Here is a 17,960-nt window from a genome sequence, read left to right on the forward strand (position 1 = left end):
TGTATAAAAAAATAATATCACGTGCCTTCTGAAGGCATGTAAATATGCATCTCTCTCTCTCTCTCTCTCTCTCTCTCTCTCTCACACACACACACACACACTTGGTTTTTCAGCAAAGGAACCACAGAACTTATTAATTACAGGATGGTTACTCTGTCCTTATGTTCAAGCACTTTCCATTTTCTTCACATTTTTTTATTTGCTGCTCTTCTATAAGATACCACCGGTCAGAGTCTGATGTACTAAATACCAGACTGTGAAGGTCATATCCAGACCATATCCTACCCTAAGCTGTCTTCCTGTTGCTTTCCACACCACTGCAGCTCTAGGGCTCTTTTGGCCTTCTTGTCAGCCTCCTCCTTCCAGCTTTATCAAGATCATTTCTGTTTTCTACTCCTCTGGCTTTGATACAATAAAGTGTTACATTTTCAGTGACTGAATGAAGTTAATTCCCTGCGCATGTTAATAACCTGCTCACTGCAAATCTAGGATGATCAATTTCACCTGCTCCCTCATTAGATAACTCTTCAAAGTAAATGCACTGAGTAGAATAGACCACTCCCCCAATAAATTTCCTGAAAATGGCAGACGTTTTTGAGAGATCTGAAGAATTGGGCCTCTTAAAGTTCCATAGCGCACAATTCAAGCAGAGAAAAGATCATTTGAAGACATTTACAGCACCCTTTCTTGGTGCTTTTCTCCATTCAGTAGAAAAATAAGCTCCTTTTTTTTTTTTCCTTCACACTGAATCATTTCACTGAAAACACCACTCAAGATTTTTGTTGCAGCAGTGATATTATCTGATAGTCATTTTCTTCTGAAACAGAAGACATGCTTTGGAAGGATATTTAAAGTTCTTCTAAAGCTCTCACTTTAAAAGCCTTCAAGAGATATCATTAATAGTAAAAGGTAAGACGAAAGTAGATCCCCAGATGAAACGTGCCCTGGCCATTAAGGTAATTCATATTCCTTATCTACTATCATAGTTCTAGTTTGTAGCCTAAAATCAGTCAGCCATTCACATAGCCTTACGACTGGTGGCTGTTCAGAATCATTGTGGTTTTCCAAATAAAGCTGTGGAAATGATTTTTTCTGAAAGACAAATGCTTAAATTATGTATATTTATTATTTTACTGTGTTAAATGAATGAAAATCAAGGGAATTTTGAATTCCAGTTATTTTTGTAGGCTCATGAGCATTTGAAAATCTTTGAAGCTGCTTTAGCATACATACTTTGTATTTAAAAAAGTGGTGTGCTTTTAGCGTAGTGAACATTTTCCATTTGCTTCTGTGTGAAATAGTGTGAACTTGGATTTGTTCGCTGTAGAACTATGATACTATCCCATCCATTCAGGTTGGTCACCTGTGAAATCCATTCACTCCGAGTCTGAGAAGCAAAAACAATGTGATAATACAAGCTGTTTTCAATTAGTTCCCTTACAAGGCTCCTTTCCTCCCAAGGTACAGGCTTCAGCAAAGAATTTGAATATGTTGTTATACAGTCTAAAGAAAGACTGAATTTAAGTCAGCCACTCCCACCATTCTCGAGAACACTTCATCCATTGGGATCACCATGGTGGTCCCCGTGATGAATAATTTAGTTCATAAAGTATAGTTTTATTGTGAAGTACACTGTATAGTACAGTTATGATTTAGACATTTCAAGAAAAAATATGTTGTAATGGGCAAAGAGTATAATTTCATTTTGTCCATTTCTTGAAACTTCTAGTAAGGGCTAAACTGAGATAGAATTATAGCATTGAACTTAATTTTATGCTATTTAAATCACACCAGTGAGCCTTTAGAAAATATGTATTAATGTCCTCTAAACCTCACTAAACTTCTGATGAAAATCTACGAAGACATAGACAGCGCTTAAAGATGAACTCCCCAGGGGTTTTACAGATTTTTCATGAAATCTCATTTATGTTGCTGGAGACGTTTTTTAATAAAATACTTCAGATACTACACATATCTATTCACAAGAAAATGAGCACAATTTGCAAATAAGTTCTTTGACATTCCTAGGTAATAATACTTGCTACTAAAATCCTGTACATCTTGTTCATTGTAAGCTATAATGGCTAGTTTATATGTCTTTTATACATGTTTCAAATCAAAATTCCAATGGTCTGACCTCCCTTGAAATGAACATTCTTGACTTATTGGTGTATTTATGTAACATAGTCATGGCGAACATGATGCTGTCATATTTAGAACTGTAGATAGCATATGACATAAGTTGATCAACCTGCTGAGCTTCAGAGGCTTGGCTCCTTCAGGATCCTGGGAAGTGTGTTACTCAGAGTGGCTTTAGCTCACTGGGTAGCAATAGACAGCAGCAGAGATTAAGAACACAGATGTATTCAAGTTACTTATTGAATGACTTCTTACTGTATCAAAAGGACTATATCCTATGAAACATAGTCTGTTGTCTTTACATAGTAACAAATTCCTCTCAATATAGTGATAGAGGTTGTGATAATGAAACCATGGTACACTACAATAATAGACAACATTTACCAACTAATTGATTACATAGCATTCAAAACATGGAGAAATATCAGTATATTCAGCAATGTTGTCGGTTTGACACTGCTGTGTACTGAAACAAGTAAACCAAACGTTGGAGTGAGTGAGAAACTTGGCATCTCACAGTTGTCTTCAGTTTACAGTTGAGTTATCATACTTAGGGTGAAACATTATTAGCAGTTCAGGTCTGCTGTTGATAGACCTGATCATTCATCAAAAAGTCTTATGTATTTGTACCCCTTCTTTAGGTAACACCCTTCATTCCCTGGCTTAAGTATAATGTTGAGAAGAATAGACAAACTCTCAAGAGGTGGATGTTGGCTGAAAATAAGGAAGTGTCACATAATTGTTTTTTTAAGTTTGTGTGCGTCTCTGTGAGCCTGCACACATATATGATACCTTGCATGTGTGGTGAGAGGACAAGCTTTGGTTATGATTCACACCGTCTAACATGTTTGAGACATGTTTTGTATGCTGTTACTTATACCAGGCCTGAGAGTTTCAGGGGCATTGCCAGTCTTCACCACCCAGCTCCCTCTAAATTTTCTGGGATTTATAACCGTGTGCTGTCATGTCTGCCCTGCATGACTCTGGTCCTCACACTTTCAGTATAAGTGTTTCACACATTGAGCCATTATTCCTGCTCCTAGTCATTGTCTAAATGCATGCTCATCTCTTGAACCTAAGGAATCTCATGAATTTAACTCAGGATAACATTATTATTTTTGTTCATAATTGAGCCAGTATTATTTCAAGGAACTGTCTGAATTAGAATTATAATAATATTTTCAATTCTGTTATTTAAAACTGCCCCATTTATTACACAAGAAAAGGAATCTGTATGCAATTTTAAACAGATTATCCAAGTTCATTTTGTCCTTATGATAAAGCATTTTACGTTAGAAAAAATTTTAAGCATTCTAAGCAAATTTATAAAAACTAAATATTTAAAGAGTATATCACACAAGTTAAATATTTGTGATGATGGGAATAAGGATTTTTAGACACTATCAGGTTTTTTTAGTTATAGTCATGGAAATTAAAGGCACTGACACAGAATTATCAAGATATATTGTTTACAAAGTAGAATAGGAGGCCAGCATATCATCAGTCTATTACGAGTTTATCGTGGCCATAAAATTGATGTCAATAGTTTTTAGAAAACTAAACGTTATTATACAATTTAATGTATTTGAGATTGTTTCATCCTATTGTATTTTGCAAAGGCAATGCAGTTTTAAACCATGACACAGTATTATAAATATGATAATAAGAAACTAGATTTCAAAGATACAAGAATAAGGATTGCTTTTGTCAATATAAGGCAGGTCTGTCTAACCCATGAAGACCTCTGATTTGGTGGCAAATTACTCTTTAAAGAATATCTTCCACCATTAAGATGGATCGAATTGATTTGAAATTGGACTGGATAGATATCCAGCTGAATTCATTGCCTGCTCACCGAATTGTTGGAACATGAATTTATAAAATAGGAAGTTAATTTCTCTGGAGGAATATTACCCCTAAAATATCTGGGATAAATTCTAATCCATACATAAAGATTTCTCTTTAATGTTATACATGTGAATATTCCCATGTGTCTGCTTCTGTACTCGGTCACCTACAGTTACTGATGGTAAGCTATACAAACTTTGCTCTAGCTGTGAAGGCTGTTATTTACCTGCCACCAGGGCTACCTGCTTAGGGATCGATATCTTGAATACGAGCAGCCAACAAATATACCAACAAGAGATTAAAACTTCCCTAACAAAAGGTACTGAATAGGGCAAGAAAGTGTAGACAGGAGTAGGGAATGTATTTCAGATTCAATATTTCCAGCAATTTCTGTTAACAGTGGTAATTGAAATACATGTGAGAAATTTAGAAAACGATTTTTTTATCTTAGTTTTAATCCATTTAATATGAACAAAAAAGAAAATTTTGAAAAAAAAATTACTCACTTTTTTTTAAATCATGAATTAAATATTTGCTTTTAAGATATGTCATACATTGCCAACTTATCGTTGGCTAAACATATTCATCATGACTCAGAGGTCATAGGAGATGGCTCTGTGGGTAAAGTGTTTGCCTCCCACTCTCACATCCTGAATTCAGATATTTAATTCTCATGTATAAGACTAGGCAAAGCAGTAGTTGTTAACATTCTCAGTGCTGCTGGGACAGAGACTGGTGGATACCTGGAACCCACCAACTAGTCCTCACAGTGCAAAGTCAACAGAACAAAATGAAGGACTGAACATTGCTTGGCAATTTAAGGTTTTATACTCCCTAAAGAGTTAATAAAACAGAGAACACACGAAGAAAAGTCACTCTGGAAGCTCAGAGTGTCCAGGTCTGGGAGAATAAATCTCACTGCTATGTACTTGGTTATTTTCTTGGTTCTTCACTATAAAATGTGAATCTGAGTCTGATTTTTGTTTGATGGCAAAGCCTTCTGTATAGCATTCCAGAAAATAGGATACATGTAGGGACCTGCTGGATATCCTATTATGAAACTAGGTGCTTTGACAAATAAATTGCCCATTGAATGATAAAACGAATCATAAGAATCATGTTATTTGTTGACAATTCATTTAATAAAAGGTTAGTTTGGCATCTACATTGAAATACAATACCTAAAGTAATATTTCTATGTCTCTATTTTGATATTGATTCCAGATTAAGCCTACCTTTAATTTCATAATTTAGTATATTATAGGGTAGCATCAAATATATTTCATGTACTTCCAGAGGTTAGGAAAAACTTAAACATATCTAGGTATGGTCTTCATAGAGTTTTAGTAGTATTCAAATATAATAAAGTTCTTACATGTATCCTATCCTATTACAGAATCTCTAGAGGAAAATATTATCTTTACATCTTTTTTCTACTCTTTGTATTCCATCAAGGGAGGCACACTGTGATGTAGTCTTCCTGAAATAAATGTAGCAAAAGTCATCATGGTTGATTTAGTGGAGTTATTCATGAATTCAACTTAATACTGATTATTATACGTGCTGATCAATGTAGCACCGGCTCACATTCTGTTTCTGAGAAAAATGTTTGTTGAATTGTGTTTATTCTGGTGGCAGAATATAGAGCTATGAGTGGGTGAAATTAAATGTATCAAGCCATAAAACATGGATGTAAAATTTCTCCTCAGAAAAGAAACACTCTTGTTAATTTGCTCAGTGTTTTATGGGCTGAATTTTGAAAGAATATTTATAATGGTTTACAGAGGAAAAAATGAGATATACTGACTACTTATTATCCTAATGACAGACTTGTCTTTAGTTTGTCTATAATCCATCTATCTATGTATCTATCAACCATTTGCCTACCATCAAATTATCTACCTGTAATCTGTCATCTACCTATCTCTTTTAGTCTATGGAAAAAACTTAAATGAGATGTTCATCTTTGATTCATGCCACAAAAATGAGATAAGCAATAACATTAATAGTAGTTGAGTAATAACCTCTATCCTTCATTTTCAAAATGCTGTTTCTTGCTTATTGTAGTCATCAAAATTGGATGGAGATAATCCTCTAACATTCATCTGTAACTTAAATATTGTCATAATTGTAGTTACCTCCCTGGATTACTTTTACTAGTATAATAGCTTATGGGAGACTTATTTGATTGAACAATGTAATTACTATAAATAAGGAGAACAATAACATACATTTTAAGACAGAAAAAATTGAAACTCCGGAAATTCTGCTGTCGGAAAAGAACTACCTACTCTGCTTCTAATTAGTAATGAAGTTCTTCTACAAGAAAATCTCAGGACAGAGATATTTGTTTTGTAAATTTAAAATAAGGCTAAGTTGTAAAAAAAAAAAAATACTGTTGTGCTACTGAATAATGAGGCCGGGACATTTTACTTAAAAACCCTTGAAGTGAGATCAAGAGGCACACTTCTGGATGTTTGATTGTCGTTATCGCATCACGTGACTAGCATCACTTCTGAGAAGGAAAGTCCTATAATCCTCATCAGTAGCTATTGACTCAATACAGCAAAAATGTAGCAGTATTCATGAGTTATAAGTTGTTCTCCATTTGCACAATATTTAAAGAACTAACAATGCATGGAAATTTAGAGAAGTAAAACATTCTAAAAACATTAGAAAGTCTCTGAAAAATGGGAATTTTTCGTTGCGTACATTTGAATTTTTAAGAGAGTGGTCAAGGACACATTTGCTGATATGACCATGGGATGTTTGGATATAGCTAAATGCATGATCTTGTCTGAGTAGAAACTTTAACATTGTGCCTTCCTATATTCCTTCCCTGCTCCCTGCTTATTGAAGAAACCAGAGATTTGTGCTTTCCAGAACTATCAAGGGAGCTCATTGGTCAGACAGATTAGACAAATTTGGAAAAATCCATGTTCTTTGAGAGATGCCATTCCAAAGACAAGGAGGAAAGTAGTCAAAGAACAAAACCTTCATAACTTCTACCCTCCAGGTGCAGGCAAACATATGTGAGCATGCATCACATGGACATGTGCACCCACACCCATCTTTGTACACATACTTCCATTGTGTGCCCACATACAATGAAAAAGGAAAGAAACATCTCAAGGTTTGTCCATTGGCACATTCTCTAAAATTGGAAAATACAGATATTGGTTTGGGCCTGGTGAGGGATGGCATACACATTTGTGAACCATTTCATATTTAAAGATATTCTGGGTGATTCTCATGAATCACCTTTAAAAATCAAAGCAGATGTTTGATTTTTAAAAATTTGGGTAGTACATTTGGATAGTTTTTTGATTGAAATCAAGTTTAGAAGACATACTTTTTAAAATACCCACAGCAAATATGTAAGACATTCTTGTTCTTCTTGATTTTTTTTATTTTTAAATCAATCTTTTTTTTACATACCAATACCAGTTCCCTCTCCTTCCTATCCTCCTGCTCCCCCATCTTATACCCACCCACCTCCATCCACTCCTCAGAGAGGATGATGACTCCCGTGGGGAATCAAGAAAGTCTGTCTCATCATATTGAGACAGGACTAAGGTCTTCCCCCCTGTATCTAGACTGAGAAAGGTATCCCTACATAGGGAACAGGCTCCAAAATGTCAGTTTATATACTAGGGATAAATATTGGTTCCACAAACTTCCTAAGTGACACCACTGTCACTCACATTCAGAGGGCCTAGTTCAATCCTATGTAGGACCCCCAGCTGTCAATCCAGAGTCAGTGAGCTCCCACAAGCATAGGTTAGCTGTTTCTGTGGGTTTTCCCATAATGGTCTTGACTACTTTGCTCATATTATTGCCTCTCTCTCTCTTCAGATGTTCTCTGGGTGCTCAGCCCAATGCTTAGCTATGTAGCTCTGTGTTTGTTTCCATCATTTACTGGATTGAGCCTGCTCGTTCGTGCCTGGCCACTTAGACCCAAAATAATCACACAGAAACTATATTATTTGCAATATTGTTTGTCCAATAGCTTAAGCATAATTCTGTCTTACTCTTATATCTTAAATTAACCCTTTTCTATTAATCTGTCTATTGCCACATGGCTATGGCTTACCAGCAAGGTTCCAGTGTGTCTGTCTCCAGTGGCTGTTACATGGATTCTTCCTGACTCTGCCTCCTCTCTATATATCTCTTTCAGCCTGGCTTTACTCTGTTAAGCTGTTGGCCAAAAGCAGCTTCTTTATTAACCAATGGCAATAAAACATATTCATAGCATACATCACCTCTCATGTCACTGGATGAAGACTCTATGACGATATTTAAAGTAGTTATCAATCTGACTACAGTGGAAGGGCAGTTCAGGCACTTTTTGCACTATTGCTTAGGGTCTTAGCTGGGGTCACCCTTGTGGGTTCCTGAGAATTTCACTAGTGCCTCCTTTCTCACTAACCCCATATTTTCTCCCTCAATCAAGATAAGTTTTCTTTGCTCTGCCTTTCCATCCTTCACTCAACTCGATCATCCTGATCACTCATGCTCTCCTTCCTGCTTCCCTTCTCCACTCCACATTTCCCTATCACCCTCCCCCCATGCTACTACTTTACTAAAGAGATTTTATCTATGTCCCCTTCCACAGGGATCCATGTATGTGTGTTTAAGGATGTCTGTCCCATTAAATATGAAAGATCTTGAGTTTCTTTTCTCTTCTTCTGACCAGTTCAGTTATAGAGACATCAATGATTATCCACAGCTTTCAACAATTCCCATCATCGTTCAACACCTTTAAAATTTTCCATTTTTCTTCTTTATAATAGCTGGGATGAGATTAATAAAACATTTTAATTAAATTTGATTTCACAATTACCAATTGAGAAATGTGTAGATAATAGATTTAATGTTGGCTACAAGGACACTCTGAATTCTATAGCTATTGTTTTGTTTGCACCACTGTCGGTTCAACAAGTGAGTTTGCATATTTTCCATTAGTCTCTATTATTAACACTATTTTGAAATTAAGGTAATTTGTTTGAAATATGAAGAAAAGAGTTTGTGGGGCAATAAAAAGAGACATTTCAAGATGATATAGTTTTGAAAAAATAGGCATATATTGTTGGGCAGAGTTAGCAGTCAATATTAAGTAGGAGCATATGCTGAAAGTTTTTTTAGTCTCACAGCCCATGGCCCTTTCCTTTGCTCTCTTTCTCATATATCTTCTCCCCTTTCTTGACCCCTTCTTTCTTACTCCTTTCCTTTTGACTCCTCCTATTTCCACCAAATCTTCTTTCTTTTCTAATAGAACTTCAAAGATATTCTTGACTCATGGTCACACAAAACTGAATCCACTATAATGTGATGTGTATATCTCAGGAAATATTTTTTTTTAAATGTGTTTTTAGACTTTTGAGGTCTGTAGTCACATTCTGATTTCTGTGATTTCTTCATCTTTATATTCTGTCTGTTATACTTATTTGAGACCACAACATGTATTAAAAGTCAGTAAGTTCCAGCATTCTGAAGCACTCTGTATGATCACTGCCCCCTGCACCATCCCCTAAACACAATATAGTATGGGATCCCCTCTGAGTTCTGTTGTCATTTCAGATTTTGTCTGTGTTGTTACAAAGCTGAGTCCTTTGCATAAACCAAGCAGATTGATAGTCTTTCATAATATAAAGGCCTACACCTCTCTGAAAACATAGTGGAGGGAATATCATACAGCATCACTTATACCTATATTCCTGCCCGCTCAAAACATCAGTTTTTATATACAATTACAAATATTTCATAGAGGTACTTGAGTTTTATTTATTGATTCTCTCAAAACAAAATGTAACTTTACACTATCACAATTTAAGGTGTTCATATACAATCTTACATTTTCAATTATATCTTAAAATTGAGAATGTACTTTTATTAATTATTCTTGTAGATATTTCTTTTACCCCATCTCTGTCTGAATTATGAGACTTTCCATTTTATTTTCTGCTCTAGTTAACTGTTGCAGGCATGATAATTGCATTTAAAGTAAACAATTATAAATGAGGAAGACTTTCTGTAACACATCACTTGCTTTAAGGATACAGCCTACATTGCTGTGGTGCAAATTGGATCTCCCTGTCCAAGTATATCACATCTATTAAATCAACTTTAAAATTTTGCACTGAAAATTTTGTTGTTGGTATCTGATGCTTACAGTCTATCTGTTCTTTTCTGAATCTGATGATATAAAACTGATAGTCCCCACCATTAAAAATACATTCTCTCCCTAAATGCAAAGGTAAACTCATGGCCAAATTAAGTTCCATTAATTGATTTAACATATGTATTTGAATTGGCTTGAAAGTAGATTAGAATTACTCTGAGATATATGACCTCTCTTTACAGAACAGAAATTTGCAAATTTTTAGGTGATTGCTTGGAAAGTTGCAAATAGCAAACTGTAAGGTGCTTCGCTATAAATCATTATTATTTTTCCTGCATGGCTGTTGATTTTAGAATATCCTTTTGATTCCACTGGAAGGCATCATCTACAATATAATAGAATGGTACCCAAAGCAGTGATTGTTTAAAAGTCAAAAGCATCTAGATGTTTTTTGATATCATTTGACGTTCTATCAGGAGACAAACATTTGCTTTCCAGCCCTCATGTTGGGTTGTTTAAAAATGCATGTAACATTAGCTCAATGGCTTGCACAGACATATCGATAACTAATCAAATACATTTTAAAAACAAAACAAAGAACCTCAAAAGTATCCAAAATAGAACATAATGCATAATTTTGATCTTCAAAGTGCCCAGATATTATATTTCTATTATTTAATGGCTAAACTTTTATTTTATCACTAGAATGTCATTGTGTGTTTATCAGCATATTTACTGTAGATACTGCAAAATACCTAGTTATTTTATAAATTAAGAGGATGATTTAGCTCTCAGTTTCATAGAACCAACTAATAGCCATAAGTGAGGGCATACTGCCTACATCACAGAATACTAAGTGGTATAATGATTGGTGAATAATGATCAAAAGGCAAGACAGGTAGCGAGAGACAATCAGAGGTCACACTGTCCATTTTATAACAATTCACTTTTGCACAAACAAACTTTTGTAATAACAGCCATAGCCTCTTCCAACAATGATATCCACAGTCCTGTAACTATTCTTAGTCAGGTCATGTGTCTTACAGGTAACCATTATCTTAAATTTACCACCTTGGAGACCATACTTCCAGCACATTCACCCTCTGAGGACAGACAACATTCAGATAACTGCATGGCCTATCAATTTTACCCTAGGGTGAAATACTAAAATTCTATATGTATTTATGTTAAGATATAAAAGATGTTTCTTCCACTATAGGATCATGTCTGAAGGTTAGATTTTATGTAATTATTTATTTAATTAGTTAATACTTTTATTTTCAAGGGGTATTTGCCTGTATTGCTGTCTATCTTTTATACAGGAAACGTGTGTGTGTGTGTGTGTGTGTGTGTGTGTGTGTGTGCATGTGTATGTGTCTATATACTGGCTGGTCATGTTACTGCACCTTCAGTTCAGTGTGCATGTAGAATGAAAGTCACATATCTTAGACTCGCTTGAAACTTTGCAGCCACATCCTGTATCATGTCCTTTCTGATTGAGCAATGTGTTGTGTACACTGTCTGGTTTCTCTGGTCTTTGCCCATGGTGTTGGGCTTGTTCACTTGGGTTGTTCTCTTGCTTAACAGTACGTATTAAGAGAATAAAAAAATAAGTCACTACTATTCCCCTTGGTCCTCATTTCAAAATGTGGATCCACCCAGGGAGCTTAGTGGTTCTTTTTACTTTTGTTTGCCATTTTTATGGAGCACGTTAAGTTTGATCACTAAGATTAACATTAATTTATTGTTATATGGCAATGTACAAAAGAGTTGAGATGATTTAGAGATGTATAGAAAGCTAAAAGTGTAAATGTAAATGAAACAGTGTATCTGGTTATTCCATTAAATATTTGAAAATGTTTATCCCTATGAGTATGAATATAGATGAAACATACAATATAGATAAGAAAAGTGTTAAACTTGACTTCTTGCCTCATGTTTTGCAGGATCTCGTCTTCGTCAGGAAGACTTTCCCCCCAGGATTGTAGAACACCCTTCTGATGTAATTGTCTCCAAGGGAGAGCCCACGACTCTGAACTGTAAAGCAGAGGGCCGGCCAACTCCCACCATTGAATGGTACAAGGACGGCGAGAGGGTGGAGACAGACAAGGATGACCCCAGGTCTCACAGGATGCTTCTGCCCAGCGGATCCTTATTCTTTTTGCGAATTGTGCATGGGCGCAGGAGTAAACCCGATGAAGGGAGCTACGTTTGTGTTGCAAGGAACTATCTTGGTGAAGCAGTGAGTCGGAACGCATCTCTGGAAGTGGCATGTAAGTAAACACCATGAGCCTCATGTTCACTCACATTCCACTTGACTTTAGTAAGTTCGGTTGTGTCTTATTGATGTGTAAAGCCTATAAAGTAAAGCAAATGAAATACTACATTACCTTTGCTTCTCTGAAGAAATATGGTTAGAGTACCATCAATATAAGGACTGCAACAATTTTATTCACATCAAATTAGCATGAGGTAGTTTAAGGTCTATGCTATTATAGCATAGCAATAAGACATGCATGATACTACTCTTATTGAAAATTTGAATTATTGATGAGCTACATAATGTATTATCACTGTTGCTTAGGTTAAAATCAAAAGTTCATGTATAACATGTCAGAAATGCAGACATAAATCCAATATTGCACATGTTTCTGCTACTGATATATATATATATATACATATCATGTATATATATATATATGTACATTATACAGTACATATAACAGTAGATACAGAAGGGAGACTATACCATCAACTATAATGGTAACTATTTTTTTTTAGTAAGCTTCATCAAAGAAGAGCTTGCTATGCCGTTTCAGAGTTTCTGATTTTTACTCACTATTAATAATCAAAAGAGATAACAACTTCCTCCATTTGTACTTTTTTTCTATTTATTTATTTGCCATCCCTGCCAACAGAAATAAAGATATTAGTTCCTGGCTTCTATTTAAGCACAGACTCCATTGACTTTGTGGGTGGTGTGTGACAGACTGTTTGATTTTAGGATCTGGGGTTGTGATTTAAGCTCTATAGCTAGGTTGTGATTTAAGCTCTAAATGTCTATACACTATGCTTGTAGCTTTCTTGTTTCATGGAAAAGTTTCATCTGCTGTGAACTGCGCATGAGACAACAGCAAATGTTCCTTGTAGAGAAGGTGCTGGGAAGGCATTAGGGATCTTAGGTCCTCTTGCTGAAGTCAGTGCATTCTATGTGGCATCACAGCAGATTAGAAAGCTTATGTGCAGCGAGTTGAGACTTGCAGCAACATGCCAGTGTCTTTGTAGCTGGGAGTGTTTTTTGATAAACAAACGAAAGTAGTCTTTATCTAACTTAACTATCTTGGTGAAGCTCTTGCTCCCAAGCCATCTCTCTTCTGGTTTAGAGTTTCATTCCACAAACCACAAACTGCCTATGTTTCCCATTAATATACCTCTTTCTTAAACTTTTGTCCATATCGAAATATTTTATTGCTAAATTCTACTGATTCAGCTTTCCATGTTTCTTTGTAGAGTGGCTGGGGTTGTCCTACCGTGTTTTAAGGACTAAGAGCCCATCACTGCTATATGACTAAGGTGTGGCAAATGAACTAATGAGGATTTTAAGAACAGATCTTGATTCTTTGAACTTTTGCTCTTAAGGAATTCTTCTGCACATCTAGAACCCTGAAAATAAACAGACATTTTTGATGAATGAAAAATGAAGACACTTTATTTTTTCATAAAATAACCCTTTTTTTCTATCCAGCAACCAAGAACCACTTTACTCTGTCTAATTTCACTTCAACACATAAAAGTTTATCAAAATTGGCTGATAGTCTCTGTGTAGGAGAGTCATGAACATTACTCTTGGGTCATAGCTTTGTTAAAATTGATCCTCAAACGCATGCATCTTTTATTTCATCTGAAGGAATTATTGTCTCCCCTAATTAAATCATAAATAATGAATTTATTTTCAGAGAAAAATATTAAGGCATGATTCTTTCCCACGTAATATGACAGTTGCATTTTTAATGTAGAAATAATGAACTTGAAGAAATGCTTAAATTACTCAAAATCTCAAAAGGAAAAATAAGACTTCCAAATTGCATTTTCTAGTGAATACAATTCTTTCTTTTAATGTCATGTCAACAGTTTGTGGCACTTGAAGCTACCAAAGATCAAATAATACTCATTTATTTGTTGCAATTTTTCTCCCATTACTTTGCCAGTCTTCTCTATGTTATTGTGAATTTCAGAACATAAATCTGAAATTCTGAACACAGAAATTCTTACTCTCCTCTCAATGTGCTAAAGGAAAGGAATAAAGAAGACATTCCGATCTATTGTCAGAGTTCAGAATGCCCTTCAGAGGACCAACATATAAATATTTTATAATAGATTAAATAGAGAAAAATCACTAGTTAAGTAATATAGGAAAAGGGTCCTAAAAAGGGCCGCATTATTTAAGCTCTGATGTTAATTGTATGTGATGCCTTGGAGGAAAACTGAAGTTGGACATCATGTTGCTATAGGGAAAAGAAGAGGTAAAGAACATATGGACCTGCTCGGCATCAGAGAGCTTGCTAAAGGCTGTTCGGAAAGAATAAGTTGGAAAAGAGGGGATGTGCTGAATCACAACCTCTGTGTGGTTTCATTACGTGCAAAGGCGTCTTTGACAGAGAATTGGTGATTACATTACTGGGGTGATGAATGGAGGTGAGAGGAGTTATGCTGTCAAGTAGCCAGGAAAAGGCTTCTTCTTACATTTTAAACTGAAAAACAAAAACTGGGTGAGGGGAGATGGTTAGAAATAAACCTGAGAACTCCACCGCATGACAGGTTACTGGTTATGATCGGTTTCAAGACGGTGTGCATCTTTCAAATATTTTTGTGTCTCAGTTTCTGCATCTGTAGGTTCACCATTCATAAAATTAGTGTACAGAAGGAATATTTATGGGCGTGAGAGTTCACTTGGGCTGTAGGCTTTGATATGTCTGTGAGCTAACAAGTTTAAAATGCTTAGTGTTCCATTATAAAATAGCTTCTTAAATTTAGCAAAGTCGTTTCCAAATAAAGCTTGATGCCCCAGAGGTAAGGAAAAGTAGAGGAGACTGCCTAGGTAGGCTGTCAACAGTGAACTTTTTCCTTGCATTAAGTAGTCACTGATCATGTGAATAAGAAAGGAGTTTTGGTATGGGAGGTATGGTAGAGAAAAGGTGTCAGATTAACAGGGAATATTGAAGCGACAAGAAAAAAAATGTGTTCAAATAAAGTAGGTGGTAAGTTAAAGCAATCAATGGTGGGAGGACATCGTGGCCTTAAAGGGGTAGATGTTGGCATAGAAAATGGCTGTTGGCTAGAAGGAAGCTATGCGTGAAGAATGGGGAAGCTGGAGCAATCTCAGCATCTCTACAACTGAGTGTGGATTCCATGGGATCCTCTTCTACAAAGGAAGTTTGGATGTAGCTCTGGCCTTTGCGGATAACAAGGAAGAACTTCCTGTCAGCCCTCGTGATAAGCCATGATGACTGCACACATTTGTTGTGTAATTATTATTGATAAAGCAGTATGAACAAATTTTGATTTTTTTTGCTTCACCTTGATTTTTCTTTTAAATGCTATATATTGTGTCTGTCATACGTGAAAATCAGAATTCTGTGGTTAACCATCAGTCATCTATCTTGATTTCCTGTGTGGAAACCTTCTCTATGTTATACTATATTCTTTCCCTCACTCCTGTTCCCTCTCCCATCTCTCTCTGTCTCTCTCTATCTCTCTTTCTCTCTCCCCTTTCTTCAGCAATATAGTGGGCAAGTGCAGAAAAGTAACAGAAAAAGAAATATTCATGGCCAAATATTGCTATGGAGAGTTGAATCACTCAATAATTTTATTATTGTTGTGTGTTTTTTGTTTGTTTGTTTTAAGCATATTTAAGGGGAAGAGAAGAGTAATTCAGAAAGTTTCTTCAACTCACATTTTTCTGCCTCACTTTAGGCAGAAAGTGATTTTAAATGGAAAGAAAACATAATCACGAGGCACCAGCAAGAGGCCTGGCACTCGGGAAGTTAATAGGTGGTTTTCCAATGACACCTCCGGGAGTTCCAGGCACAGAGGTGCAGATAAGATTTCAGTTCCCAACAAGTGCTGTGTTGTAAGGAGCAGAAGGAGTGGGAGGGCCTTTGCTGGGACCCAGCAAAGCTGCATGAGATGCAGCCAGCCTGGTGGCCTCAAGAGATGGCAGCTGTAGCCCCAGGTGGTAAATATAGGAGGGCAGCTTGATCTATCGACCAAGGGAAGAGGGGTTCTGGGCTAAATGAAAATTCATGAAAAATTGATGAAGTCCCCAGATTATTTTTTTTTTCCGTTTCCTTTTCTCGACACTACGCTTGTGCAGAGGATAAATTAATGAGGTGAGAAACATTCTAAAGCTGGGAGCTTCTGGTTCAAAGTTCAGGGATACTTGGGAAAAACCGGCTTTGTTTTTTATGTTTTCTGTTTGCTTGCTTGTCTTTTCCCACTGCTTACTTTAAAGGCAAATACAGAACTTTTCAATTTACCTTTGTTTTGGTAAGTTCAGAAAAGCTAAATCTAAATATTCAAATATAGGATTTTGGTTTGATCCTCAAGAGAAAACATACATGATTCCTAAATCCATTTGGAGTATGAGTATGAATTCCTTGAGGCAAGATTGTTTGCTCTTCTTTATTTCTTCTTTTCCTCCTCCGTGTAGCCCCTCCCCCCCTAGCGTTCTCCATGTAGCAAGACTAAGGCTCCAAGAACATAATTCAGAGAAGGATAAGGCCCTGCATTATTTATAGATCACAGATTGCTAGAATAACAAGTTGTACAATAGTCCTGATTGTTTTAAATCTACCACTAATTTGCTATTTTATTTGTACAAAGAAGAATGGGTACATGCATGGATGAACTTTGCTGTGAGAGGGAATGGTTGCCCTGAAAATGAACACAAGGTAACCTGTTAACTTCAGTTCTACAAGCTGTCACATATGGAGGTTTTCATGTGCTTGATTTTATTTTGACTGTGGGTAAAATTTATCCAGGAAGAATGGTTTTATTCTTCGTAAAGACCTAAGACAATTTAAATTTAAAAGAACTTAAATTTAAGCAATGCAGAACTCCTTGAATTTATTTTTTGCTTGTTTTCGTTTTGAGGAATGATTTTACTCTGTATTCCAGGGTGGTCTCAAACCCCCAACCACCTTTCCTCAGCCTTTCAAATGCCACCACACATGACAAAAATTGTCTAGTGAGATATTATTCATATATTATGTCTTTAAAAGTTCAATAAATATCTTTTGAAGAGTTTTAAAATAAATGTATTTGTAGGATGTCACCATCAACACCATAATCTAAGCTAAAATATTTTGAAACTTAAAAGATTTTTATGCCAATTAACATGTAATCCCCAATCTTCTGAAACATTCCTCCCTTAACCCAACAAAAATATTTACCTACTATCTATCCCTATAAACACTTATGAAAGGTAATTCTGTGCAATAACTTATATACTTCTAATGCCTATAATTCAACAGAATGGCACATGCCAATTCTCCTTTTACACATGGCTTTCTTTTTCTGATAATAACTTGAACATATCTTTCCAGTCTGACCAGAGGAGGCCAAAAGTGTTCTATAATTACTTACAGTAGGTAAGCCAGTCTTTAGGAAACAGTAGGAGAAGATTTTTTATAAGTTTAATTCTTTTTCTATAACATCTTGTAATTCAGTGGCTAAGGACTAAGGTTAATTGCACTACTGACATATTTTTAGTACTGAGAATGAAATTGTCTCCTTTCATCGCCTAAATATTTTTCTTTGGGTTCACCTTCTTAATTAGCTTCTCTAGGACCAC

The 17,960-nt window shown here is 35.7% G+C and overlaps 1 protein-coding gene across 9 annotated transcripts in view; it reads left to right on the plus strand.

Annotated features, from left to right (window-relative positions):
- The window catches only part of Robo2 (roundabout guidance receptor 2), a 522,758-nt gene that overhangs the window by 36,514 nt on the left and 468,284 nt on the right, over window positions 1-17,960 (plus strand). For all 9 annotated transcript variants that reach the window (XM_057763633.1, XM_057763635.1, XM_057763628.1 and 6 more), the window contains exon 2: window positions 12,055-12,381. In XM_057763633.1, the coding sequence (XP_057619616.1) occupies window positions 12,055-12,381 (327 nt within the window). The remainder of the gene's footprint in view (window positions 1-12,054; window positions 12,382-17,960) is intronic.

The sequence above is a fragment of the Chionomys nivalis genome, chromosome 3 (genome assembly GCF_950005125.1).
Source record: "Chionomys nivalis chromosome 3, mChiNiv1.1, whole genome shotgun sequence".
Lineage (NCBI taxonomy): Eukaryota > Metazoa > Chordata > Mammalia > Rodentia > Cricetidae > Chionomys > Chionomys nivalis.